Genomic DNA, 27266 nt, shown 5'->3' on the forward strand with positions numbered 1-27266 from the left:
GCATCATAGCACTATCAGCCTATTTTTTTCTTCTTTAAAGTGCAGCAAGCCTGTGTTCTCTCTTCAATCAAGGTGACAGCTTAATCAAGCTCATCATTGTCTTCTTTATATTCAAGTGCAGCTAGCCTGTGTTCTCTCTTCAATCAAGGTGACTGCTTAATCAAGCGAGCCCATTGTTGTCGTCTTTATATTCAAGTGCAGAAAGCCAGTGTTCTCTACTTCTCTTCAATCAAGGTGACTGCATCATAGCACTAAGCCTATTTTTTTCTTCTTTAAAGTGCAGCAAGGCTGTGTTCTCTCTTCAATCAAGGTGCACTGATTGCTTAATCAAGCCCATCGTTGTCTTCTTTATATTCAAGTGCAACTAGCCTGTTTTCTCTTCAATCAAGGTGACTGCATCATCAATCCCATTGTTGTCTTTCTATTCAAGTGCAGCGAGCTACTGTGTTCTCTACTTCTCTTCAATCAAAGTTCCTGCATCATAGCACTATCAGCCTATTTTTTTCTTCTTTAAAGTGCAGCAAGCCTGTGTTCTCTCTTCAATCAAGGTGACAGCTTAATCAAACCCATCGTTGTCTTCTTTATATTCAAGTGCAGCTAGCCTGTGTTCTCTCTTCAATCAAGGTGACTGCATCATATAGCACATTGTTGTCCTCTCTTTATATTCAAGACTTTCAAGTGCCTGTGGTCTCTCTCTTGTCTTAATTGCAACAGAAGCATATAATCTATTCTTTAATTATTAATCAAAATAAATTTTGTGATTCTAATAAAAAATCTTTAAGCAGCTTTTTTAAGACTGCTTCCGCTGCGTCATCTCTGCAACTTGAAGAAGCTATACTAGCATCATCAGAGCTAGGCTAACTGCATTATCAAGGCCATTCAATAGTTCTCTGTCTTTATATTCAAGTGCAAGACTGTGGTCTAGTCTATTTGTGCCACGGTTGCCAGTGACACCTGACCCTACTGATATTGGCAGTGTGTGCGGTAGTATAATCCCCTGATTCTCCTCATATTTTTTGTTCCAGCTAGTATTATGTGCGTGGTACATAAAATTTAAGATGAGATCTGAAGAGCTGTCTGTGTCCAACAATAACGACGATGATGATGGAAATGATGTTGATGTTGCTACAGAATTGTTGGTGCCAAAGAAAAATTCAACATCAGTTGTTTGGGAATATTATGGATTCAGAAAAGAGGATGAGAAACAGAACCAAGTAATCTGCAAAACTTGTGGAACGAGTGTTGCAGCAAAATGAAGTAACACATAAAACCTGTTGCAGCATCTTAAACAGCGGCATAATGAAATCTATGAACGATGTATGGCAAAAAAAAAACCCTGGTAGAGAGAACACAAACAAGTTGTACATCTAAAGTTGAGCAGCAGCAATCAATCATAAAGGCATTTGCAAACACAGCACCATATGGGAAGACCTCAAAAAGGCATAGAGAAATAACCAACGCTATCGCATATTATATATGCAAAGACATGGTGCCTGCATACACAGTTAGTAAAGAAGGCTTCAAAAGAATGATACACACACTCGACAAGAGATACCAAATGCCATCTCGCAATTACTTCTCAGTAGTTGCAATCCCAGAAAGGTATGCAAAATGCAAAGCTATAGTTAAATCTAAGATAAATCAATTGAAATACTATGCAACAACAACAGATATGTGGTCAAGCCGAACAATGGAGCCATATATGAGTTTAACCGTGCATTTCATCAATGATGATTTTGAGATCAAAAGTCTATGTTTGCAAACATCATACTTTCCTTCTGACCACACTGGAGAGAATGTAGCACAAGATTTGAGAGAAGCTTTGGCCTCATGGGGACTCTGTGAGGATCAACAAATATCAATCACCACAGACAATGGCACAAACATCGTCAAGGCTGTTGCTCTGAATAAATGGAGAAGACTACAGTGTTTTGGGCACAGGTTGCATCTTGCAATTGAAAATGCAGTGAAAGATGAGCCTCGCATTTCTAGAGTCACAGGTTTATGCAAGAAAATTGTTTGCCATTTCTCACACAGCTGGAAAAAGAAGGTGGCATTAACTCAAGCCTAGGAAGAACTTCAACTGCCAAAGCATTCACTTATAACAGAGTGCCCAACAAGGTGGACCTCAAGACAAAAGATGATAGAGAGAGTTTTAGAGCAACAGAGAGCATTGACTCAGGTTCTGGAGGAAGATGATTCTGACCTTACCAAGACACTGAAATCCTAAATTCTTGAATATATGAATAGAAATTATGAAGATACTCAAGATCTGCTAGATATGGCATCATTCCTTGATCCACGATTCAAGACAAACTACATAAATGCGGATAAAATTGCAAGCATCAAGGTCAGGGTGATGTCTGATATGGCCATTGTGTCTGAGCACGAGCAGCAAGTTGTGCAGAAAGCAAGTCAAGCAATCAGCAGTCCACCATGCAAAGTTATAGATGTAGAAGAAAAATCAGTGCAAGCACCTGCAGCAGGTGGTCCTCCTCCTGCAAAGAAATCAAGAAAGTCTTTAGGAAGTTTTTTTCAAGACTGAGTCCGTTGCTCCATCTCTGCAACTTGAAAAAGCCATAGCATCAGAGCTGAACAGCTACCTGCTTTCTCCCTCCATTGATAGTGAGAAAAATCCTCTGCAATGGTGGAAACTACATCAGATTAACTTTCCAAAATTGAGCAAGCTAGCACAAAAATATCTTTGTGTTCCTGCAACTAGTTCACCATCAGAGAGGGTGTTTAGCACAGGAGGAAATGTGGTGACCTGTCAACGTTCATGCTTGAAGCCAGAAATATGTTGTTTTTCTTAGCCAAAAACCTAACCCACTAAAAACACTAGTAATGCTTAAAAAAATGGTACTACAGTTCTACTGTAGCTGTACTGTCCTAGTCAGATGTTGTTTTTTTTGTATCCAAAAAGCACCTAACCAATCTAAAGTCTAAAAAACATGCAATTTTTAAATGTTATAATATATTTTATTTATGTTATTCTCTTGTTATTACATACTATATTACTAAATTATTTACTATTACAAAAAATCATTACAATTCTTTCATGGGCCCTGCTTTTACAAGCTCTATGTTATAGTTGTACTTAACGTGTCACTCACTATGACAAAAAAAAACATTATGATGTTGTGAGCTCAAATACTTAGTTATTCACATTTCTCTCCTGTGTGAAAATGCACATGCACTTTGTGCACTGACTGTATTCTGGCTGTATCGATGGCCAATGCCATAACCAGGGCGGGCCAGCTTCCAAATTCCAATGTTTTTCTATTGTATTCTCTGTTTTAATCTTGAATAATGTTTTGTACTCTTACTGTACTATGCTGCAGTGCTGCTGCTATTAGTTGATGCATGGATGTTAAAAACAGGTTGCAGGATTTACCTTGTTAATGCCACATCCCTCATGTTTTCCTGGATAGTAGTCACTCAGCTAAATGACTAACACATGAAGCAGTGTGCGTTGTACTAAGTACTACTTTATTGTGCAATTAGAAACACAAATCAGTGCTGCACAGTACGCACTTTGCAAGTTTCTCCATCCATGTAGTTGTACACTTCTTCATATGTTACTCATACCACAGATAGACTGACTGGCCAAGAAAAAATGGACAATGTGTTGTGGTAATAACTGCAACTAATTTAATTTCAATTTGCTGTTGCGTGTGTTGACTGAGTTTACTTATTTGTAATGTATTATGTATTGTAGTTGTACTCTAACTACCATGTTCTAAGTGTTCTGTACTACAGCTAGAGCTGTAAAAATTTATGTAATGACAGGCTGCAGGATGTAAGGATTGCCCTTGCCAATGCCAAATCCCCCATATTTTCCTGGACAGTGGACAGTCACTCAGCTAAATAACTAACACATGCATCAGTGTGCATTGTAATAGCTTTACTGTACTTTATTTAGAAACAGAACACACATCATGCTGCTGCACACTTAGCAGTTTTCAGGTTTCTCCATGCATGCAATGCATACACTGTTTCATATTTTACTCATACCACAGCTAGACTGACTGCCCGGTGCCCAAGAAAACAAATGACAATGTGGTAAGAACTGGACAGCTATTTTCATTTCAATTAGCTGTGTGTGTGTTGAGTTCAGTTGTTTGTATTATGTATTGTAGTAGTTACTCTAACTATAACTGGTGTTCTACTTATTACTGTGTTCTGTACTACAGCTATAGTTGTAAAAATTAATGTAATATGACAGGCTGCAGGATGTCAATGCCACATTCCCCATGTTTTCATGCACAGTCACTCAGCTAAATGACTAACACATGCAGCAGTGTGCTGCATTGTACTACCTTTACTTAGAAAAACAAATCATGCAGCTGGAGCAGGATAGTCCTCAGTCAGCACTTTTCAGGTTTCTTTCTACATGCTGCACATACTGCTTCATGTTACTCTTACCACAGGTAGACTGACTGCCCAAGTAAACATGGGCAATGTTGTAAGAACTGGCCAGCTAATATCATTTAAATTAGCTTTGTTTGTATGTTTTGAGTTAACTTGTTATGTACTACTACCTCCTGTATATAACTGTGTTGATGTGTTCTACTTCTTAGTGGTCTTTTATATAGATCTACTACTACAGAATAGCTGTGACTAGTGTGTGATTGTATATGACAGGCTGCAGGATGTCAGGATTGACCTTGTCAATGCAACATCCCTCATGTTTCCCTGGACAGTAACTCCTAAAATGAATAACACATGCAGCAGTGTGTGCATTCATTGTACTTACTTTACTGCTAACTGCACTTATATTTATTTATATATACAGAACTTTACAAGTCATACTGCTGTAAAGAGCAATGTTCAGGTTTCTCCATGCTTACACTGCTTCATATGTTAATCATACCAGTGTCCACACTGTTAGAATGACTGTCCAATAAAACATGAATGTTGTGTGAACTTGTGTGTCATAAGACCTAATAACTGGCTAGGGGCTACTATTTTATCACATCACAGGCAGCAAATTGTATTGTAACTATTTTTTGTTTTGTATTTTTATGCTCAAATAGTGTATTGGACATTGATAAACATGTACATTAAGATTATGTAATGTTAAAAATTGTTTAATGCTAAATGAAGGTGTTATAGTCATTTTTAATAAAATTGTGATTAATTCGCAATCGCGTTTTTTTCCAAAAAAATTGCGATTATTTTTTTTTGGGTCATATCGCCCAGCCCTAATGCATATATATATATATATATAACCAAATCAGTAATGGTGTGCTATAACTGAAAAAAATAATCTGAAAATCTATTATTCTAAAAATGAAAACCATGATTTAAATCGGTCTTACTGACTAGTGATTTAAATCATTATATAAATCAAATTGATTTGAATCAAATCCACCCTGGGCTCACCTCATAAATGCTTGAGGTGCAAAAGGGGCCTCAAACAACTGCAAAACTGTGTGCCTCAGGGGGTCACATGCAGTCATCATCAGCACTTGATATTGTGTGGGTGACAACTACGTGTCGCCCTCTACACCAGGAGGTTAAACTGATTTCTTTGAATGAGTTTTCTGATGCGTAATAAGAGTTGTTTTCAAAGTAAAACATTTCCCACAGTCAGAACATGAAAATGCCTTCTCTCCTGTATGAGTTTTCTGATGCCTAATAAGAGTTGGTTTCAAAGTAAAACATTTCCCGCAGTCAGAACATGAAAATGCCTTCTCTCCTGTATGAGTTTTCTGATGTGCAATAAGAGTTGAATTCATAGTAAAACATTTCCCACAGTCAGAACATGAAAATGCTTTCTCTCCGGTATGAGTTTTCTGATGCGTAATAAGATGTGATTTCTGAGTAAAACATTTTCCACAGTCAGAACATGAAAATGCTTTCTCTCCTGTGTGAATTCTCTGATGAGCAGTTAGATTTGTTTTATAGTTAAAACATTTTCCACATATAGAACAGGAAAATGGCTTTTCTCCTGTATGAATTTTCTGATGAGCAACAAGATTTCGTTTATGATTAAAACATTTACCACATATAGAACAGAAAAATGGATTTTCTTCTGTATGCATTTTCAGATGTTTATAAAGATGTGATTTCTTAAGAAAACATTTCCCACATTCAGAACATACATTTCCCACGAGGCTTCTTTGATTTTGAAGATGTAAAGAAGCATCATGACTAAGATTATTGCAGTTTGTGAATTCACCTGTCAATAAGAAACACAATGGGAGTAATGTTATTAATTACATAATTATGAGAACATATAAACTGTTCTGATTTAGTCAGTCCCCTACATTCAATGTTCCCTCTAAAAATGTTTTACAGCTGTGCAGACCTGCTACTGCTCTGAGCATAAAATGTTTTACACGACCTGACAACTGGGCAGCACTTAAATATTATATAATAATATAAATATTAAATGAAATAAAATGACACTCTGTATACTTTAAATAAGTCATTTTTATTTAGGTTTTATTAAGAAGGCATGGACAATACACAGTATAAGCCAACATATATACACATACCTAAAATAAAGGTTTTGGGTGTTTTTCTAAAAAAAAGGTCCAGTTTCTAAAACAGCTGGCATTTTTGGCATTTCACATCTGAGCCTCTATACTAGTCACGAAAAAGAAAGGGGTACTAATGGCACTACTTAAATGAAGAATAAAGAACACCTATAATAGTATGATTCTGCTTATCAATATTGTGAATTGCAGATAAAATTATGTCACAGGCCAAGGTTCTGTGTACAAAGTTACAAATACGAGGAAAAATCAGTACAGGACTGATGATATTGAACACTTGTATAGCACTCTCATTCCTCTGAGGCTGTTGAATTAGAGAACAATTTTATAGTAATGATCTGCAGAGATATGTTTGATTAAAATATAACATTTAATAGGATAATAAAAATAAAATAAACAACTCACACACATACATCTTAAAAACACAGAGGAGTAAGTCAGGTTAAGAATATTTTAATACTTGAAAACAGGAGGGAGTACACTTGCCTATTGTATGTAAATTCCAACCTAGGATGTCGGTGTTAATCCATAGTTAGATAACATATCTAATATGCAAAAGTGCTTTTAATGGAGTGTATTGGAATTCAGTGGTGGTTCAACATTGATTATACTGTTATAGATAAATATAGAGGTACCCCTCTTATAGATCAAACTATTGAATCCAATAACTTTTGTCAAAATAGATCCGTTCCCCAGTGTTAATGTATGTCTATAACAGATTTTATACCAGTGCAATGAGTGTTATAAGCCCTAGATATATTACTTTAGGTCTGAAAGGCAGTCTGAGGTCTAAATATAGGCAGAGTGCTTATCATATGGTATTTCTAGAATACATTCAGTGTGCTAGGGGTCAGTAAGAATAATATGCTGTAACATCTAAGGTCACTGAATATTAAGTAGCTAGTAATCAATACTAGTAATAAACGGAAAATAAGAGGTTATAACATCTACTGATAAATAGTAGGTAATGAATGCATTTACATGTTACTACGGCTGCAATTGCCTATTCAATTCTGTAACAAACTCATCTAAAGTCTAGGCTTCTGCTCCTAATTGGTATCTAGTGGTAAATATATAAACTTAAAAATAGAGTTGTAGATCTAAATTTAGTTTAGGACACGCGCCCACATTCGCAGCGTGTCAGACACTAGTGTATAATTAGCGTTTCGTTACAAAGAAAGGTATTATATGATGCCATTTTCGCTCAGCTCCTAACAGTAAATGAAAACAAAAAAACATAACATCTACTCATAAATAATTCGTAATGCATGCATATACACGCTGCTAATACTGAAATTGCTTATTCAATATTATGGAGATTACAACAAAAGTTTGAGCTTACGCTCCTAATTCGATATCTAATAGTCTATGTTTGTCCTTAGATGTAGAATTGTTATTATTGGTTGGTTTAGGACACGTGTCCACATCCGCAGCGTGTTGAACAACAATGTATTAAATACATTCAGTTACAAAGAAAGATATTATATGAGGCTCTTTGCGCTCAGCTGATTATATGCTATGTTAGCTTGCACGGACTCCTGACTGAAACTTGCTGTTAATTTTATTAAGCTTTGTAAGTAAAGTGTAACATTATCCACTGTGCAGGCACCTGGGTTTTATCTCAAATACTGGACTTAAATAAAATACATATATTTATCTCTGTCTTAATTCTGTTAAGGTAAGTGATACGATCGATAATTACCACTAATGCACTCCTCCACCACTACTATATCTCAAGATTTATCTAACATATTATAAGATCTAATGGGAAAATATTAGGAAATAAATGACACGTGCCAACATTTGCAGCATGTCTTATAATACCGTCATAAAGCCCATTGTCTATATGTAATATAGCCAGTCTCTCCTCGCTTTTTAAAAAAAAGAAAATGCTAACCGCATTTTAAAGATCCCTAAGCCCTAACATGTTTCGCCTCTATTGGCTTTTTCAACTGGGATGATGTGAGTCAATCAAAATTAAATCCAGTGCTCAGATATTAAATGCCTAAAATAGAGAAGTATATTAAACTGGACTGCTAAAAAATGCCCTTTCCCCCTTTGATTTAAAACAGATTGAAAATAAGCAAAAACCAGTTAAATTCACATTTTTTCAGTCTGCAAGTATAAAAAAGGGCGGTACCCAGCTCTGAATTGTCTCACAAAAACACACACATTCCCTTTAAACTTCTCTGAAGCAAAAATCCCATTTTATATCAACACTGTTGATATAAAATGGGATTAGGGTTGCCACCTTTTGCCCAGAAGATTCCTGGATACTTTTTAAATGGGGGTGGAGAGGGTGTGGTTTGGGGTGTGTGGCTTCTTGCGGCATCAAATTCAATATGAAATCAAATTTATATATATATATTTTATATATATATATATATATATATATATATATATATATATATATATATATATATATATATATATATATATATATATATATATATATATAATTTCCTTACTAAGAAACAGTATACCTGAGCCCTGAATTTACAGCATGGACTGGTACATATGTGGCTGATATATCAGCTCTTACTTGGTACAGGGGGTCTTGAAGCTCTCTTTGTTGCCCACGCACTGCCAGTTTCTGTTGCTCAGCTCAACACTTCCCTCAGGGGCCAGCCCAGTGAGCTCACCAATTTCTCAAAAGCATCCATAATGGCCATACGGGTAGAAAGTAGAGACTGAGTCTTCCCAAACAAAAGAGCGCAGGTGGTCTAACTTAGCGCCATAAATGAGTTTCCGGTCGACTCCTCAATCCTCTTCCCCCCCTCCCACACACTCCTCAGTCTCTCTTCCAGACGCCAGCCCGTGTTTTAGTAACCCGGGCTAAGAGCTCCCTTGGCCAGCTAAGATTTTTTTTGTGTGTATTCACTGCTGCGCCAGAGGAGCTCTTAGCCCGGGGCATTTGAGGGTAGTTCCGGGACACACAGTGTCAGACCGGGACTGTCCCGGTGATACCGGGGCAGGTGGACACCCTAAATGGGATATTTGCTTCAAAGACGTTTAAAAGGAATGTGTGTACAGCAGGCTGGCCCTAAAAAATGTGAAAACCATGACAGATCAGATATGTGAAATTGAGCTACAGCCTTGTTGCTCTTATACATTCCAGAGTTACAACAATAAAATATAAAAGTGCAATACATCATGCATCAGTTAAAAGCTGGCTTATATGAAAAGTATAAGGAGTAGCTACCCCTACCTAAGTATATATCAGCCAAAACAACACAAAGTGCAAACTATTAGGCCTCTATGCTAAACATAATAGGGGAAAATGACATTGGCAATGGCAACTGAATAGCTAAACATATAACTATAAAAATACAGCAAATTTGCAACTATGGAGTATATAGATAAAATGGATTCATGTTAGTTTCTAGCCATATACACTATGAAAAAATTTAGCTAAAATGGCTTCACTTTCTGCCATGGTATGCTGTTTGCATGTGCACTGTATGGCTGAGTACTACTGTATGCTACCTGCATGTGCACTGTATCGCTGAGTACTACTATATGCATGTGCACTGTATTGGCAGAGAGCCATACAGTGCACATGTAGGCAGCATACAGTAGTACTCAACCATACAGTGCACATGCAGACAGCATACAGCAGTACTCGGCCACACAGTGCTCATGCAGACAGCATACAGTAGTACTCAGTCATACAGGGCACATGCAGACAGCATACAGCAGTACTCGGCCACACAGTGCGCATGCAGACAGCATAAAGTAGTACTCAGTCATACAGTGCACATGCAGACAGCATACAGTAGTACTCAGCCATACAGTGCACCTGCAGACAGCATACAGTGGCTGAGTACTACTGTATGCTGTCTGTATGTGTACTGTGTGTGCAATGTATGTAGACCCTGGGAGTAAGAATTAATCAGAGAGTATATATCCAAAGAACACGGGCAAAGCTTTCCTATAACTGAAAATATAGCTACAAATGTTCAGAATAAATGCATCTGCATCAATTAAACTATTTATTTCATGTTCCTATTTTACTTGGCACTGGCAGGTAAAGGGACATGAATGACTGGACCAGCGAGCCCTCAACCGGAGGGACTGAGATGTCCGAAGTCCTGCGGGAAATCCAGTTGCGACTGGCGCAATATGGGACCACCCCACAGGGACCACCCCACCGCAGGAGATCACCACACAGATTATTGCAGACACTACATGCCTAAAAATGCTGGAGGTCCAGAAAGCTATGGGGGAACTGCACTGGCCGATCTGAGGCCCGCTTCCCCTCAGAAGAAGTTACGCCATGAGGCTTTCCATGCCTTTGAAGAAGGAGAGGAGGAGATAGATTGATTCCTGCAGGTATTCGAGACCCAATGCGAACTGCAGGGCATCGCTGATGCTGACAGAGTTACCCTCATAATTGGGAAGCTGTCGGGTAGGGCTTTGGATGCGTTTGAGGCCATTCCCCTAGAAGACAAGCGGAACTATGAGCGGGTGAAGGAGCACATCTTGGCTAGGTATGCCATAGCCCCTGAGGCTCACCTTTTGAAGTTCCGCAGCCCGAGGAGGAGAGTGGGCCAACCCTTTACAGAGTGGAACCATCAGTTCACCCGCTCCCTTGATTATTATTTTTCGGGTTGCCAAGTGACCACCTTATCCCAAGTCTGTCAGCTCATCCTTATTATGATCGCTCCCCGCCGGGGATACGAGAATGAGTCAGGGACCGGAAAACTGAGACAGTGGATCAAACTGTTCTTGGATGCCCGATGCACGGTTCAACGCGAATCCCGTACAACAACCCGCTCCACTCCAACGCCTCCTTAGCCTACCGTTACCCATTGACACCCCTCTGTTCCACCGGCTCCACTCCACTCTTCTGGGCCCAGTCCGCCTCGGAAGACAATCCGGTGCTACGGTTGTGATCAAGTGGGCCATGTACGGTCCAATTGCCCAAAAAATCCGCCCCACCCCAACTGGACCAGGGCACCAGCTGGGGTATCAAGAGGAGCGGCTCACTGCTTTGAGTCAGGAAGCTCAGCGGACAACGCCGCTTGGGCCGAAGAAGAATTTGGGGTTCTGCATAAGGTAGACCCGGTGCAGACGGCAGCTGGCAACAATCAGCTCCACACCTGGTCCCCAGTTCGGACCAGACAAGGAAATCCATTACAGCTCGTGTGGCTGGGGGTAAGTAGGAATCATGGCCCATGACCGTTTCTTCTACCTTTTTTACCTTGCATTGAAGCCCATGTACTTTTAACTTATTGAATAAATTCTATGTGATTTTACTTTAGGAAAGCTGTTTCCTGTGGATTCCTGTTTTCTAGGAATCATGGCCCACTTGCCGACGGAAGTCTTGTTGGGTAATGATTTGAGGCATCTTGCATCCTCTTTCATTATGGATGGTCCTATGGATACTTGCCCAGTCACCACCCACCAACAAGCCAGGCTCCAAGCTGCCGCACTTGACCTGGGGACCCAGGTAAGCCATCCCCACCTGACTACTATGTTTCCTGGGCTTCCCACCTCAGACTTTGTACAGGACACGTTAAGCAACCAGACGTCAGCGCCCAACCGAGCCTGTGCGAGGACCGACCCAGGGGGCTTAGGACGGGAACCACTTTGAGTGGGACAGAGAATTTCTGTACTGGGTTACCGAGAGTGGTGGGATCAAGCAGATGCCCAAGCGACAAATGGTACCGCAGAAGTATTGGTACGGCCTGCTACGTATAGGGCATTAAATGCCCCTGGCAGGACATCCCCTTCCTATCATCGATGAACCATTCAGCAGGATAGCTGTTGACATCGTCGGCTCATTGCCCCATCCCAGTCCTTCGGAAAAGATACATACTGACGGTAGTGGACTACGCTACCCGGTGGCAATCCCTCTGGCCAACATCCAAGCAGAGACCGTAGCCGATGCTCTGGATCTTTGCCAGAGTGGGTTTTCCCCGGGAGATTATCTCGGACCAGGGGACTCAAGTTTACTGCTGAGCTCACCCAGCAGCTATGGCGGCTTTGCGGGATAAGACACCTGCCAAGTGCTCCATACAACCCCCAGACCAACGGATTGTGCGAGAGGTTTAATGGGACACTGAAGCAGCTGCTTCGGACATTCTTGGCCTCTCACAGGAACTGGGAGAGATAACTGCCGCACCTCCTGTTCACAGGTTTTCCACCTTTGACCTAGTGTATGGCCAGAGGGTGAGGGGACCCCTAGACTTGCTTAGAGCCCACTGGGAAGGATCAGTTGGGGAGGAGAGACCCTCCATTGTAGGGTACGTCCTGGAATTCAGGGACCGACTGAAGGACCTCTCCACCCGAGTGCGTGAGAACCTTCAGGTCGCCCAAGGAAGACAGAAACAGTGTTATGATCGTATGCTCGTAACCGCACTTTAGAAGTTGGACAGAAGGTCCTGGCCCTGAAGCCGACCAAGACCGACAAGCTTGGCAGGGACCCTACCGAGTAATAGAGCAGCTTTGTGACACTACCTACATGGTAGCCAAATGTTCAGACGACCGGGTTTGCCGGACTTTTTTTTATGTGAACATGCTGAAGGCCTACCAAGAGAGGCCAGAGGAGGTAGCCACCATATGCGCTCCTGCCATGGAGGCCTTGGAGAGTCTGCCCATGCCGGAGCTACTCAGGCGGAATAGGGTGCCCACCAGCGTAGGAAAGACAAAGTGAGATGAGCGGTTAGGGACCGTGCAGCGAGAGCAAGTCAGACAGGTACATGAGAACCGACAGGTGCACCGAGTGGAGACCCCGGGACAAGCGCCCTTGCGGCAGTAGGTGTACCGGGTCCCCGGGTCAGTTAGGGAAGGCATGCGCCGCAAGCTCAGGGAGATGCTGGACACAGGAGTTATTGAGTCGTCCAACAGCCCCTGGGCATCCCCGGTGGTGCTGGTGCCCAAGTGGGATGGCACCACCCTATTTTGTGTAGATTTCCGTATGCTTAATGACTGAACCACGACCAACGCCTATCCTATGCCCTATTAGACCGCATCGCAAGGGGTAACTTTCTAACAACGTTAGACCTCTGCAAGGGTTACTGGCAGATCCCCCTTGACCCAGAATCCATTCCGAAGTTGGCATTCATCACCCCATTCGGCATGTACCAGTTTAAGGTCATGCCGTTTGGGATGAAGAATCCACTGGCGACGTTCCAGAGGATGGTAGATCGCCTCCAGGATTATGCCTGCGCATGCCTAGATGACATTGCGATCTACAGCGATACCTGGGAGGAATACTTGGTCCACCTAGGCACCGTTTTGGACCGCATCATGGCTGCAGGTCTGACGCTGAAGCCAAACAAGTGCACAGTAGGGTGTTTAGAGGTCCAGTACCTTGGACACTGTGTGGGCTGCGGGAAGCGGAGGCCGTAGCCGGCCAAGATTGAGGCAGTCGCTAACTGGCTCACCCCCAAAACCTTTCTTGGAACAGCCGATTACTACCGCAAGTTTGTTCCCAATTATAGCACCCTGGCCAAATCCCTGACTGACCTGAACAGAAAGCACTTACTCCGGCAAGTCCTGTGGTCCTCCGAGTGCGAGGCTGCCTTCCAGCAATTGAATACAGCACTGATTTCTGCGCCTATCCTGGCCGCTCCTAACCAATCCAAACGTTTTTGTGTCCATACAGATGCCTCCATGTTCATGTTGGAAACAGTGCTGAGCCAGATGGATGAGGAGGGCCGTGAACACCCTATAGCCTACATTAGCAGGAAACTACTACCAAGGGATATAGGCTATGCGGCAGTGGAGAAAGAATGCTTGGCACTGGTGTGGGCACTCAAGAAACTGGAACCCTAGCTATACGGGATAGCTTTCACAGTGCTCAAGATCACAACCCCCTGGTATGGCTTAACAGTGTTTCCGGAGACAACAGACGCCTACTGCGTTGGAGCTTGGCCTTGCAGCCCTTTAACTTCACAATTTAGTATCGCCCGGGAAAGAGCAACGGCAATGCAGATGGCATCTCCAGACAAACTGGAATAGTATCACCGGACAGCCCCAAGCCGACCCGTCATGATGTAGCCAGGTTTGCTGGACTTTGAAGGGGGGAGCACTGTCACGGATACAAAGTTGCAAAGGCTACCTCCACCACCATATTGCTGGATTATTATGTTTTGCCTCACCTTCCCCTTCTTGTTTTCTGCCCTTTATTGGATTACACTTGGTCATGAAAGAGCTGAACTCCGCTCTTTTAGGGGATTGTACCTCCCTTTGGGGGGAAGGATTGGGGTGATTGCCAGGAGGGAGCTCCCTTCAGAACTCAGGGTTTCGAGCCCCCCCTCTACCACTGGTTCTCTACCGCAGGCTGACCTTTTGACCAGTTTCCGCTCAGGCCCATAACTACAGATCATGTCGCTTTTTGAACTGGGACACCTTGGGGCCGAAGCTATACAATGGTACATGGGAATAGCCGCCGCTCCCTTGGGGTCACTCCGAAAACCGCAACCTAGCTATTTTGGGATTCCTATGTGACTATTGTTCCTATGAAGGCGCCGGCCTGTCTGGAGGGGTTAACTAAGAGTTAACAACCCGAAACATGGCCCTTCTATTTTGTACCTGCTCCAAGCTGAATGAATAAAAGAAGATTGATGATAACTTTGGTGGTGCTGCCTTTTCTTTGTACTTTTTGTATCTTAAAAGAGATCTGCATTAGTCAGACAAGAAGTTAAAACAAGAACCCTATATGACCTGCGCCATCTCTTTTCTACAACTCTTATCAAGATGGCCACTGTGTATATAAACAGTGTGCTTTGGGGCGGAGCTAACTGCCTAGCTAAGCAGACGTGCTTTAGCCGAGCTCTCTGCTACAGAGCACAAAAAGCTGGGGTTTTTTTTTAGCAGAAAGTGACCACATAGTACAGCTAATTTCTCTGGATAACTCTAATACAGAGATACTAACCCATATCTGGGGCGTTTGAGTTTATTTTTGGAGCCCTCTGTGGAACTTTTGCAAAGGACTTGGTTGCGACCCACGCATCTACGGCCTCAAACCTACAGTAACTGTGTTCTGGTGACAGGGCTCCGGATGGTCGGGGCTCCGCTCCGGAGCTAGGATCATTAGACCTGAGGACACTTGGAGATCAGCCGGTCTGCCGCATATCACCTAAAGACTGCCCTCACATATCGCTACCACGGGTATGCAGCAAGGTGGATACTGACTGCCTCCGGTCCCTTAACTAGGTCTGCTTGCCAGAAATGACTACAGAGGAAACCCACGCACTTGTGTCTGATTTAGAGGCGACATCAGCGGCAGGCCCGAATTTTGTAAAGTGGCACGAACGCCTGCCATCTTCCTTTTGGCCTTCCGCCACCATCTTGGGATCCCTGGAGAGCCTCAAGACTCAGCCTTCAACATCAAATGGAGCCCCGAGAGGCCGGTAAGACCACACCTTCCTTCAGCGTTTCCAACCCACATACCGAAGGTCCCGGTTAGGGGCAGTAAGTAGGCCACAGCCTAACTCCACACACAGCACGGCACAGCTCCACGGGGCGGCCTTTACAATCCAGAGACCTTCCCTACATCCCACATGCACTTCCCTGCCCTATTGGGGTGAACTCTCCACTGCCTCACAACCACCGGATACCTGACCGGTCACTAAAGTGGCCCCATTCAGCTAAGGGGGCTAGGGAACAACTAGGAGACAAAGTAGTAATAGAAAGGGGAATAGAGAGCAGATAGGTTACATCGAAAGTATAAAGGAGCTTCTCCCTCCTGCTCTATAGGTTACAGTGGGGTCTAACAAGACATTAACAGGAAGGCCCACTGGGAACCACAAAGACCCCTTATTAGGCCTGAACACTGTAATTGGACATTAAAGAACAGGGGCACGCTCTGGGCAGCTCTCCTCACATATGTATCACATGTGGTGCCCCTAAGCTCTGAAACACTCCTACCAAGCCATGCTAAAAACCTCCTGGCCTATTGTTAATTTGAACCTGGCAGCAACCAGGGTGCCATTTATCTGACTGTCAGCGAGTCCTACCTATAATCCCCAAACGGACTGAGGCATTGAAAGGTGTATAGGGACACACAGGCACTGAAGGTCCACATTCCACAGCCTACAGGGACATAACTACATAGACTCTACCCTTCACTCTGCAGACCACCTCATTATCAGGGGCAACAAGTTCTAAGGTTTACCACCTCACAACAACCAGTTACACGCTCTCCCCCTCCTTTTCCCGCTGCCCATAGTGACAGCGGGTCATATCCTGCATCCCCTGTTCCGTGATCGCCCTGTGAGGGCACTGCCCTGGGAAATAGTGTGTAACGGAGGTTTCCTCGCCCTAAGCCACCACAGCAGCAGAGAGGGAGCCAGCAGCAACATTAATTTAAGTCGGGTGTCCCATAGTGCACAGGTGTTACATCCCTCCGTCTTTCAGATCTCTGATTGCATGCACCTGGCCCGGGATCTGAGTGGATGTGGCTACCCAGACTGGTGTCTGTTTGCACAGGAATAAAATGGTGGTATGCTAAAAAAAATGTTTTAAGGCTGGGGCCCATGGGGTACTTCTGAGCCACTCTACAGCAATATAAGTGCATCAACCCCTTCATACCATCCCTTACATTATATACCTGGTACACTTATCACTCACCACGCTGTCGCATTACAAGCATAACCTTGGTGGGAGAATGGCACAGGCCCCAAGGAGAAAACCCAAGGGTCTAACAGGCCCAAAAAGAACAGTAAAGGAACACTTCCAACAGCCCCGGAGAGGTCTGGAGCAAGGTTCAGAAGATGAACTCTCCGACTCAACATGCCTTTCAGAACCAAGTAATGAGTGAGACAGCCTGGCAGACATAGCAGGAGCTAATAACAACATGATGGAACAGATAAAAACCATGCCGGCGTCTCTCCACAAATCCATGTGCAAAAGGTTTGACAAGTCATATTCAGAATTGAGGAGAGATATCGCTTCAATTGGAGAGCGCACTGATTCCCTGGAGCACAAGCAGGAAGATCTCTCGGTGGATCACGCAAACCTGATATCATACTCGGAATGCCTGGCAGGACAAATTACAACATTGGAGTCTAAATTAGCAGACAATGTTCGCCTAAGAGGCATCCCGGAGAGTGTTCTCCCCAAGGACTTGCAACCCTATCTGCAGGAAGTGTTTACAGCTGCCCTTGGTCCCCTACAGCAGTGATTTTTAACCTTTTTTTTGCCGTGGCACACTTTTACATTAAAAAATCCTGTGGCACACCACCATCCCAAAATTTAAAAAAAATCACACATTGTAGCCTAATACAGCATATATATATATATACACATACACACAAACACACACATACTGTATGTATTGTGCTGTTATGCCATGCCTCCTACAAACTACCCCTGCACTGGGAGTAAAAAACAAGCAAAGTTTAAAAAATATGTCACACTGTTGTCAGTCTGCCGTGGCACACCTGAGGATCTGTCACGGCACACTAGTGTGCCACGGCACACTGGTTGAAAAACACTGCCCTACAGGACCCTGAATCTCTCATCAACAGAGCCTACAGGGGGATCAGCCAGAGAACTCTTTCAGACGACAAGCCAAGAGACGTAGTGGTGAGACTGCATTACTATACCTTATGGGAGAAATTCCTGAGAGCAGTTAATTCTGGGTCCCTAAAAGTCACAAATTTCCAGACCTCTCCCCACATACTTTACAACAGCGAAAGGCCTACCAAGACTTCACAAGGATCATCAGGAGCAAAGAAATAAAGTACAGGTGGGGCTTTCCGGTCCCACTATTTGACACCAAGGATGACATCCAACATATAACGTCACCGGAACAAGCCAGAAACCTTCTCTCCAAATGGGATCTGCTCACTGATAGACCTTCCCCTGCAAATTCCAAGGCCCCCGCTGGGGATTTGTGGGCTGAGTAAAAATAGAAGCTCCCACTTCAAACACCCTACCCTCTGCTCGGGAAGTTGAATGAGGTTTGAGGACGGACCCTCCAGAACTCTCTTCACTAAACCCTCATAGGGTCTGAACACTCTAATTTATGGGACTACAAAATTGACTCCTGGCCTCTCTGATTTGAGGGGTATTGAATACAAATCTTTGTATCCTTTTTGAATGGTTGCTAAGCTATGTTAGAGTTAACAATGTTAGAACATATAATAATGTTTTGGGGATTTGGGCATATGTGGTTTTGCACCTGTTTTCTCTCCCCAGATATGCAGTTTTGGAGCAATGATGGATCTCCCAGTGAGCGGTCTGCTCTGGTTCCGGCCTCAAGAGAGTAAGAGGAGAGGACTGCTGAATTCAGCTTCCCTCTCAAAAACTATGTCAGAATATGTTTAAGTTGCATGGTTAAAAGTGTTGACAATGTTATGGGGTTGCGGAGGGGGGCCCTTTGGCTCTCCAACTACACTCCCTTCCATAGTTCATAAGGTTGTAGCTGATACGCAGATATTGGCTGATTGGTTTGCTGGTTTGCCCCCCGCCCCTGTTTAGCGGGCCTACTTTACGGTCCTGTCTTAGAGATTGTCCAATTTTATACCCAGATTAATAGTCATTCTTCCCTCGGGCCTAACCTTATTTAACCTGAAACCCCCTGTATAGAGAGGACCTGTCTATTAGATAGTACTCCCTCCCTAGACCCATACATCCAACATCAGTTGACACATAACAGGCTCCGCACAGGAAGGTTCAATGACAGGTTTATTTATTGTGGTCCAGCCTAATGCCTTAGGACCATCTATTCCACCCCTGTAGCAACTGAAGACTGAACGATGTCCGATATTCGAACCAAACTGGATAGAGATTTCAGCGAGGCAGTAAATGTCCTTTGGGGGTGAATGCTCCTACCCTATCAGGCATGCTGACCACAAGCTCTACCCGTTTTGGGAGCCTAAGGATACCCCGACCCCCCTTCTCCTAATCCTCCCCCCAATCATTCATTAAGTAGTCCCAGTTTCACCCCAGTGCGCCTTCATCCCCTCCGTCCTATCGCCTCTCTTGAGGCGGCTCATTACTCCAAAAAGCTGTGTCATCCGAGCTTGCCCATTAGCAAATTACTGTAAGGGATGGGGCAATACCATACTGGGGAAATTATTGTGTACGGTGGCTTATACCCTCTTCTTAGTTCCACTCTCCACAAAAAGGGTATCATCACTTTACTGTTCTGTATTAACTGGTTATATTTATGTCAACTCAGGTTTATTAGTATCCTCTTATGTATTAAGACTTTGTATGTAATTAAGGTTATGCACTAACTGTAACGAGAAATGGAGAGAAGCGCGGACTCAAGTGTAGATTATAACTTTTAATCACACTGCACACATAAAATTACACACTCACAAGATATCCATAAAAAGCAGGCACTGTAATGTAATATCCAGTTGACGAGCAATCCTCCACTTGGGTATGTTTTAGACTGTACAAACACCCGCTGAGTAGTCACAGAAAAAGTCACTACAAGTAGCGTCTGGTCCGTCAAATCCTGTGCATGGATGTATCTATCCCAGTATCGGACGCTCCAGCAAGCGGTGCTGCAAGTAACAGGAGGTAAAGAAGCCCTCGGCCATATGCCACAATATCACAGCGTGCACTCCGGATCTACGGCAGCCTCATATGGACACAAAAAGAATAGTAAGCTTCTACGCGTTTCGTCCCGATCGACGGGACTTTCTCAAGAGTTAGTAGCGCCATGGTCCTTGTAAAAGAGCTGAATTGCTCACACCCCTTAATATGGGTTTTTCCATTGGTTAAAGACACATTATATTAATCTGAGCGCAGCCATAAAATACATTAAAAATTGCAATGTGGGGGCGGAGCCTACAGCTGTTGCGGAAGGACGTATATGTGAAGAGCTCCTGATTCTCACTTGGGTTTAACTATATATTTTTATACAAAAAAACACAAATATTGTGCTGGACATCTTTGCTAAAGTGCACTACGATACCCTGGAGGAGTTGGTGAGATAATATTACATAGACGGATCTTCCTATGCTCCTCAGCTAGACCGCATTGTGACCGACCACATGGCAAACAGGCCTCTCTGGTGACTCTGTCTAACTTTGTAGTCAAGGCTGCCGCATATTTTACCCCCCCCGGGTTTCTACGGATTCCGGGTTACTGGCAACTCAAAGAAGTTGCCCCTTCCTTATTTAACCATCCAAAAGGTATCCGCTTCTTGTAACATGAGTGCTTAATTTCTACCCCTGAAGGAAACGGTAACCGTTCTGCCAACAAGCTACCACTGCGCACATTTTGAACATGGAGGCGCTGGACAAGTGGGAATACACAGTGACCCAACTGATACACAGCCATTTTCAAAGTCTAGAGGAAGAGCTTGGTAAACTCCTCAATCTACATGGATTTTTTGGGCCGCCAACAAGGGAATACACCCGGGTCCAACAAGCCGCCAGGACAAGGCCGGACAGCATAACGTCACCCCACTTGTGCTGCCTGACAGATTCAACACTTTCCACAGAAGGATCTGTACCTACCTCTGCTTCAGACCGGGAGACTCTAGGTGGTAATAGGGAGTCAAGTGCCTGTGAAAACCTCAGACCGAAAATTGCTGTGAGTATGGATGCTGGAGGGGGGACTGTCTCCCAGGTTCCCACTCGGGTAATTCAGGCCAAGCTACCCCAAACTAGGGCACATCGATCCGGAGCTCTAGCTCTAAGTCAGGCTCCCTCTCTGTGGCTGGACTTACTTGCTGCCGATATGGATTGTGCTGATAGCAAGTGCAAAAGAGTGGAACTGACAGAATGTGACGTTACATTTTATGCCCCTCATATTGCGCTTCTCGGCAATACACTACCTTGGAACAGTTACCAGAGTGACTTGCCTTTGCATCGACAGGTCAGTACATACCTCACGGAGGACGGGGAACAGGACACTTGCTGGGGAACAAGCAAACGGCAATCATTTTTTCTTAACCTGCTGATTGCTGCATGGGAACAAGGAAAGTCAGGGATCGGCTGAACCTTATGCAGCAGGCCTGGACATAAAATGCATACTAGACTTACCATTCCTGTGTTAAACTGCCCTACCCTAATGATGGCGATTTATGCCTGATCAATGGTGGTCAGTGTTATATAATATCTATGTATGTATTTAGACGCATGATTACACATTTGTATCCTCAAGTGAAGGCACCTGCCTGAATTTTTACCCCCTGTCTATTGATCCCTAGCATTAATGGGAATGGCTGCTATATATTTACAGCTCTGTAAGCTTGAAGAAGACCCCCTGAGGACGTAGGGGTAGTGGCCCATACTAGGCCGCACAGTCATATGTTCTAGTCTAGATAACACTTTTGAACATTTATTATACGGTTATTCTCTGTATATAATTTAATAGCTCCTGCATATACATGCCATTTCACCTGTAGAGTTGTTAACCCCCTTTTTCCAAGGTTTCCAGTAAGTCATATAACATAGAGATATGTCTGCATTTCCCCTAATTTGCTGTTACACATGCGAGAGTGTTATGGAGCTTAATGTTGAGACCCACTCTTAAGTCTAGAGTGTTAATTAGTTTTACATTCCCTCTAGGATATATGCTAGACACAGGGCACCCATAAATAGTCCTAATTACTGTTAGCATTTCTACTTGTAAGGCAAGTAAATTGAGATTCAATGGGAGGGGATGCAGGCTTACTGTAACTGTTAAATTCACTAATACTAATACCAGTGCAGTGTGTTGTAGGGGAACTTTGTCTCTACTATACTCTACAATAATATGTAATACCCAGTACAAAAACTTTGGGCTGGAGCCTATATATAGTGGACTGTGATTTAAGCCCAGAGGTAGTAAGCTAAGAATGAGGCATGTTTTCTGTCTTATAACAAATTATATACATAGGCCTAGATTTAGAGTTCGGCGGTAGCCGTGAAAACCAGCGTTAGAGGCTCCTAACGCTGGTTTTGGCCGCCCGCTGGTATTTGGAGTCAGTGATTAAAGGGTCTAACGCTCACTTTTCAGCCGCGACTTTTCCATACCGCAGATCCCCTTACGTCAATTGCGTATCCTATCTTTTCAATGAGATCTTTCTAACGCTGGTATTTAGAGTCGTTTCTGAAGTGAGCGTTAGAGCTCTAACGACAAAACTCCAGCCGCCGGAAAATAGCAGGAGTTAAGAGCTTTCTGGGCTAACGCCGGTTTATAAAGCTCTTAACTACTGTGCTCTAAAGTACACTAACACCCATAAACTACCTATGTACCCCTAAACCGAGCTCCCCCCACATCGCCGCCACTCGATTAAAATTTTTTAACCCCTAATCTGCCGACCGCCACCTACGTTATACTTATGTACCCCTAATCTGCTGCCCCTAACCCCGCCGAGCCCTGTATTACATTTATTAACCCCTAACCTGCCCCCCACAACGTCGCCGCCAGCTACTTACAATAATTAACCCCTAATCTTCCGACCGCAAAGCGCCGCCACCTACGTTATCCTTATGTACCCCTAATCTGCTGCGCCTAACACCGCCGACCCCTATATTATATTTATTAACCCCTAATCTGCCCCCCTCAACGTCGCCGACACCTGCCTACACTTATTAACCCCTAATCTGCCGAGCGGACCTGAGCGCTACTATAATAAATGTATTAACCCCTAATCCGCCTCACTAACCCTATCATAAATAGTATTAACCCCTAATCTGCCCTCCCTAACATCGTCGACACCTAACTTCAATTATTAACCCCTAATCTGACGACCGGAGCTCACCGCTACTATAATAAATGGATTAACCCCTAAAGCTAAGTCTAACCCTAACACTAACACCCCCCTAAGTTAAATATAATTTAAATCTAACGAAATAAATTCACTCTTATTAAATAAATTATTCCTATTTAAAGCTAAATACTTACCTGTAAAATAAACCCTAATATAGCTACAATATAAATTATAATTATATTATAGCTATTTTAGGATTAATATTTATTTTACAGGCAACTTGGTAATTATTTTAACCAGGTACAATAGCTATTTAATAGTTACCTAGTTAAAATAATAACAAATTTACCTGTAAAATAAATCCTAACCTAAGATATAATTAAACCTAACACTACCCTATCAATAAATTAATTAAATAAACTACCTACAATTACCAACAATTAACCTAACACTACACTATCAATAAATTAATTAAACACAATTCCTACAAATAAATACAATTAAATAAACTAGCTAAAGTACAAAAAATAAAAAAGAACTAAGTTACAAAAAATAAAAAAATATTTACAAACATAAGAAAAATATTACAACAATTTTAAACTAATTACACCTACTCTAAGCCCCCTAATAAAATAACAAAGCCCCCCAAAATAAAAAAATCCCTACCCTATTCTAAATTAAAAAAGTTAAAAGCTCTTTTACCTTACCAGCCCTGAACAGGGCCCTTTGCGGGGCATGCCCCAAGAATTTCAGCTCTTTTGCCTGTAAAAAAAACCATACAATACCCCCCCCCCAACATTACAACCCACCACCCACATACCCCTAATCTAACCCAAACCCCCCTTAAATAAACTTAACACTAAGCCCCTGAAGATCTTCCTACCTTGTCTTCACCATCCAGGTTCACCGATCCGTCCTGAAGAGCTCCTCCGATGTCCTGATCCAAGCCCAAGCGGGGGGCTGAAGAGGTCCATGATCCGGTCAAAGTCTTCATCCAAGCGGGGCAGAAGAGGATCTTCCATCCGATTGAAGTCTTCATCCAGGCGTCATCTTCTATGGTCTTCCATCCGGAGCGAAGCGGCAGGATCCTGAAGACCTCCAGCGCAGAACATCCATCCGGCCCGACGACTGAACGACGAATGACTGTTCCTTTAAGGGACGTCATCCAAGATGGCGTCCCTCGAATTCCGATTGGCTGATAGGATTCTATCAGCCAATCGGAATTAAGGTAGGAATTTTCTGATTGGCTGATGGAATCAGCCAATCAGAATCAAGTTCAATCCGATTGGCTGATCCAATCAGCCTATCAGATTGAGCTCGCATTCTATTGGCTGATCGGAACAGCCAATAGAATGCGAGCTCAATCTGATAGGCTGATTGGATCAGCCAATCGGATTGAACTTGATTCTGATTGGCTGATGGAATCAGCCAATCAGAAAATTCCTACCTTAATTCCGATTGGCTGATAGAATCCTATCAGCCAATCGGAAATTCGAGGGACGCCATCTTGGATGACGTCCCTTAAAGGAACAGTCATTCGTCGTTCAGTCGTCGGGCCGGATGGATGTTCCGCTCTGGAGGTCTTCAGGATCCTGCCGATTCGCTCCGGATGGAAGACCATAGAAGATGCCGCTTGGATGAAGACTTCAATCGGATGGAAGATCCTCTTCTGCCCCGCTTGGATGAAAACTTTGACCGGATCATGGACCTCTTCAGCCCCCCGCTTGGGCTTGGATCAGGACATCGGAGGAGCTCTTCAGGACGGATCGGTGAACCTGGATGGTGAAGACAAGGTAGGAAGATCTTCAGGGGCTTAGTGTTAGGTTTATTTAAGGGGGGTTTGGGTTAGATTAGGGGTATGTGGGTGGTGGGTTGTAATGTTGGGGGGGGGTATTGTATGTTTTTTTTTACAGGCAAAAGAGCTGAAATTCTTGGGGCATGCCCCGCAAAGGGCCCTGTTCAGGGCTGGTAAGGTAAAAGAGCTTTTAACTTTTTTAATTTAGAATAGCGTAGGGAATTTTTTATTTTGGGGGGCTTTGTTATTTTATTAGGGGGCTTAGAGTAGGTGTAATTAGTTTAAAATTGTTGTAATATTTTTCTTATGTTTGTAAATATTTTTTTATTTTTTGTAACTTAGTTCTTTTTTATTTTTTGTACTTTAGCTAGTTTATTTAATTGTATTTATTTGTAGGAATTGTGTTTAATTAATTTATTGATAGTGTAGTGTTAGGTTAATTGTAGGTAATTGTAGGTAGTTTATTTAATTAATTTATTGATAGGGTAGTGTTAGGTTTAATTATATCTTAGGTTAGGATTTATTTTACAGGTAAATTTGTTATTATTTTAACTAGGTAACTATTAAATAGCTATTGTACCTGGTTAAAATAATTACCAAGTTGCCTGTAAAATAAATATTAATCCTAAAATAGCTACAATATAATTATAATTTATATTGTAGGTATATTAGGATGTATTTTACAGGTAAGTATTTAGCTTTAAATAGGAATAATTTATTTAATAAGAGTTAATTTATTTTGTTAGATTTAAATTATATTTAAGTTAGGGGGGTGTTAGTGTTAGGGTTAGACTTAGCTTTAGGGGTTAATCCATTTATTATAGTAGCGGTGAGCTCCGGTCGTCAGATTAGGGGTTAATAATTGAAGTTAGGTGTCGGCGATGTTAGGGAGGGCAGATTAGGGGTTAATACTATTTATGATAGGGTTAGTGAGGCGGATTAGGGGTTACTAACTTTATTATAGTAGCGGTGCGGTCCGGTCGTCAGATTAGGGGTTAATAATTGAAGTTAGGTGTCGGCGATGTTAGGGAGGGCAGATTAGGGGTTAATACTATTTATTATAGGGTTAGTGAGGCGGATTAGGGGTTAATAACTTTATTATAGTAGCGCTCAGGTCCGCTCGGCAGATTAGGGGTTAATAAGTGTAGGCAGGTGTCGGCGACGTTGTGGGGGGCAGATTAGGGGTTAATAAATATAATCTAGGGGTCGGCGGTGTTAGGGGCAGCAGATTAGGGGTACATAGGGATAACGTAGGTTGCGGCGGTTTACGGAGCGGCAGATTAGGGGTTAAAAAAATATGCAGGGGTCAGCGATAGCGGGGGCGGCAGATTAGGGGTTAATACGTGTAAGGGTAGGGGTGTTTAGACTCGGGGTACATGTTAGGGTGTTAGGTGCAGACGTAGGAAGTGTTTTCCCATAGGAAACAATGGGGCTGCGTTAGGAGCTGAACGCAGCTTTTTTGCAGGTGTTAGGTTTTTTTTCAGCTCAAACAACCCCATTGTTTCCTATGGGAGAATCGTGCACGAGCACGTTTTTGAGGCTGGCCGCGTCCGTAAGCAACTCTGGTATCGAGAGTTGCATTTGCGGTAAAAATGCTCTACGCTCCTTTTTTGGAGCCTAACGTAGCATTTGTTTGAACTCTCGATACCAGAGTTAAATTTATGGTGCGGCCAGAAAAAAGCCCGCGGAGCGTTAACAGCCCTTCTACCGCCAAACTCCAAATCTAGGCCTTAGTATGCCAGACCTGATTAGCGTTGTTGAATTATAGCTTAATAGTTGTTCCTAGTGCTAATAAGATGGTAATGTTGCTTATAATGGCCAGCAATGTTTAGTTGGGGGAAAATAAAGTGTTCTCACTAATTGTTTTACTTACAGCTTTCAATGTTTGCTTGTCTAAAGTTTATATGCATTTTCTAGGGTAGTCTCGTACGATATTACTTATAAGATGTGGATGCTTATTATTATACAATGCACCTAGGGTCCAAGAGTGGCCCTTTATTTTTTTGTTATTTTCATATGTCTCATATATATATTAATAATGCCAGCCCAAGAGTGGCCATGGATCAACTCACCTCCATTGATTGTTATTATTTTATTATGGTCCAAGAGTGACCTATTACTTACAGAGGAGGTTTATAAATGTGAAAAAATGAGGTTATTGCTATTTTTTGCCTGCTTAATTTTTGAAATTATATGTATCTAAGACTGTACATTATTCTATCAATGTGAACTTTATCTTAAGGTTTGTAATCTTTAAGCTCTGGCAATTTTGCTTGCAATGTTTATGTTTCTATTTGCCTCAATAAAAATATATTATAATAAAAAAAAAAAAAAGTTTAAAAATTGCAATGTA

At 42.7% G+C, this 27266-nt stretch overlaps 1 protein-coding gene across 2 annotated transcripts in view; it reads right to left on the bottom strand.

Annotated features, from left to right (window-relative positions):
• The window catches only part of LOC128659946 (oocyte zinc finger protein XlCOF6.1-like), a 156820-nt gene that overhangs the window by 50623 nt on the left and 78931 nt on the right, over positions 1 to 27266 (bottom strand). The window contains exon 7 of one of the 2 annotated variants that reach the window (XM_053713535.1): positions 2958 to 6184. The exons of the other annotated variant lie outside the window; for it this stretch is intronic. Within the exon in view, the coding sequence (XP_053569510.1) occupies positions 5520 to 6184 (665 nt within the window). The 3' untranslated portion in view covers positions 2958 to 5519. Of the gene's footprint in view, positions 1 to 2957; positions 6185 to 27266 lie in introns of those variants that run through there. 2 annotated transcript variants of the gene reach the window in all.

The sequence above is a fragment of the Bombina bombina genome, chromosome 5 (genome assembly GCF_027579735.1).
Source record: "Bombina bombina isolate aBomBom1 chromosome 5, aBomBom1.pri, whole genome shotgun sequence".
In the NCBI taxonomy this organism is placed as follows: domain Eukaryota; kingdom Metazoa; phylum Chordata; class Amphibia; order Anura; family Bombinatoridae; genus Bombina; species Bombina bombina.